Source organism: Anopheles aquasalis, chromosome 2 (genome assembly GCF_943734665.1).
Source record: "Anopheles aquasalis chromosome 2, idAnoAquaMG_Q_19, whole genome shotgun sequence".
NCBI classification, from domain to species: domain Eukaryota; kingdom Metazoa; phylum Arthropoda; class Insecta; order Diptera; family Culicidae; genus Anopheles; species Anopheles aquasalis.
This window is the reverse complement of record NC_064877.1, coordinates 60,903,147-60,905,646: the sequence shown is the minus strand read 5'-3', so window position 1 is coordinate 60,905,646 and position 2,500 is coordinate 60,903,147. Positions and strand designations below refer to the sequence as shown.

Sequence of the window (2,500 nt, the reverse complement as noted above, 5' to 3'; positions counted from 1 at the left end):
CCACCGTGAAGGGCACTTACCCCATTGCCATTGACCATGACGGCAGCCGCTGCGCCACCACTACAACTGCTGTCAGCGCTCCCACCACCACCGATCGATGGTACCAGGCCGGACGATGCGCTGTTGGTGCCACTATTGCTTCTACCCGCCATTGACCGCATATCGATCTTAAGCCCATCGAGCACGACGACCAGCTCGCCGGCTTTCACCGGTTGTCGGAGTTCGCCGTGAGTGATGCCGGTGTTGCTGCTGCTGCTGCTGCTGCTACCGCCGGTGGTGCTGTTACTGGACTTTGAGGAACTTCCACCATCGATCAGCAGATCCATGCTCAGTTCGAGCAGCTCTAGCACACCATTGTAGTGGCGCAGGATGCTGGCCAGCTCGACGGTCTGCTGACCGAGCAGCGAATCCTTCCGGAAGCTCGAATGGTCGAGCACGCGAAAGTGCAGCACGGCGTTCGCCGACACTAGGCTCGTGAACCGTTCGTTCCATTTTGGTGTGTTGGTGTTTTTGATGATATCTGTCTTGCGCGGGCTCTTGCCATCGATCGAGAACTCAACGTAGGGATTCGGCTTCAGGAAGCCATTGCTGCGGAAGGTGGCATGCTCGACTGAAATGGAAAAGGTGATGAAAAAACGACATTACATGCTTATACACGTTGCATCATTGCATGGCCTATTGGTATACACACTTATCAAAATCAGATGGTGTAGCGCGCCGTCTTCCATCTGGAAGCAGTCGGAGTAGCTCTCCAGGCTGGCTGCGTTCGGAATTAGCCGGTAAATCGAAAGCCTACTTCTACCAACAAACTGGCATCCAATCGTAGTAGTGCACCTTTCCACTAGATTCACCCGGTACCTCTTTCACCGCCAACTATACACGAAAGGAAGGTGACACGCTGTCCTGTGAAAGTGAAAAAAGGAGGAAATTAAATAAATTGACCGAGTCCATCTTTTCCCCGCGAAAGGTGCGATTGGTCGGGTGAATGGTTCCAGGGCTTTTGCGTGCACACGCGAGGCTCCTAGCGACGATCCTTCGACCTCAAACACACGCATGAGGTTTCCCCTGTTTGCCGGTGTTTCGTTCTACTTCGACCTGGGACTAAATCCTTTGATATTGTTTCGCTTTCAGTCTCTCTATCTCTCTGTCTCGATGCCACTTTCAAAGTGAAACCATTTTCGCTTTCGGTGACCCATGTGGTAGCGGAAAGCCGAGTTCGGTGGAAATTGTGGTCGCTTTTCAACGACTCGCAACCTATTTTTACCACGGCAATCACGTTCCGTGGGTGGGCCCTTCCTTTTGCTGGTTCCTTTTTTGTGCCAGCCCAAACAAACTGCCAGGTGGGTGGGTGGGTAGACTTATTTTGAAGCAAAAAAAAATAGCTGCTCTTTGTGGTGCCCACCTCCTCGGTGCGAGATACACCTTAACCTTCCCTCAGTCATTCTAAAGCCTTTGCATAACACTTTGCACGCCTACTGGGGAACAGAAACGTGTACTGCCATCATCATACATACGCAGTTGGAATGGCCTGCTAGTTAAACTAACTTACTAGCCACAGGCGATTGAAACTCCATCAGTCTCTGCGCTGGATGCCGATGAATTGCAAATTAATACACTTAACACAAGCCACTATTTGTATAGAACGATGCGACAATGCAAACAAACTAGACGCGTTTGCGATGATTATTTAGATTTTTCCCTCAAACGAGACGCGATGCAACGAGTACACGTTGTTTAAGCGGTTTTTGTTATACGTGCGGTGACTAACGGACACCATTACGAGGTGCTTGAAACGAGTGCTGAAAATTGCGATAACCGCGTCGCATGTCCAATTCTCCGCTCTCGGCTATAGCCGTCGCTAACGGTGCCGTTATCTAGACCGACACTCGCCATCCCACTATCAGTAGACAAACGGGGTTATTTCATAAGCCTCCTGCCTCGCTTCGCTTCATCCCAATTGATAACGCATGTTTCAGGGATTTGTGCCTGTGTGTCCGGCATCGTTTCGGTTCTGTATTCAAATGTCGGTTCATCGGAATCTTCCGGATCAAGCGGAAAACCTAGTTTTGCCGACGATTGCCACCAGTTTGAAACGATTAAAGGCGAGTTGTCGAAGAGTACAATGGCTCGTCTTTTTGTTCAGAAACAGACGGCTCTGTCGAACAAACAGAAGTCCCCAACAATCGGACTCTATTGTTTGAATTTGACGAATAATTCGCCGCTTTCACCACGGTACGGTTAAAAACATTCAACAAACAAGCCTCTTCGCTCGCGATTCAACTCTTTTCCTACGCATGTTTGGCTGTCGTGGCTCCCAACGGAAACTTTCCAACAAATTGGCGACCGGACACTTCCATTGTAATCAACGAGGTGTCTGTGTGGGCGCCAGGCATCCACAATAATTGTTTGGACGCATTTCCATTTCATTTATTCGCTTCCAATCCGCGGCAGGTCAGCGGCTTCTGCAACAAAGTGCATGAGTATCCACTTTCGCCCACTT

General features: G+C 50.0%; 1 protein-coding gene across 6 annotated transcripts in view; it reads right to left on the bottom strand.

Moving 5' to 3' along the window:
- Nucleotides 1-2,500, bottom strand: part of LOC126572015 (E3 ubiquitin-protein ligase Su(dx)) — an 8,415-nt gene that overhangs the window by 4,430 nt on the left and 1,485 nt on the right. For 4 of the 6 annotated variants that reach the window (XM_050230997.1, XM_050230991.1, XM_050230995.1 and 1 more), the window contains exons 2-3: nt 692-903; nt 21-610 (exon numbers count right to left, since the gene is read on the bottom strand). In XM_050230997.1, coding sequence (XP_050086954.1) covers nt 21-610; nt 692-728 — 627 coding nt within the window. In that variant the 5' untranslated portion in view covers nt 729-903. Of the gene's footprint in view, nt 1-20; nt 611-691; nt 904-1,549; nt 1,786-2,500 lie in introns of those variants that run through there. The other 2 variants (XM_050230994.1, XM_050230993.1) reach the window with 2 other exon arrangements.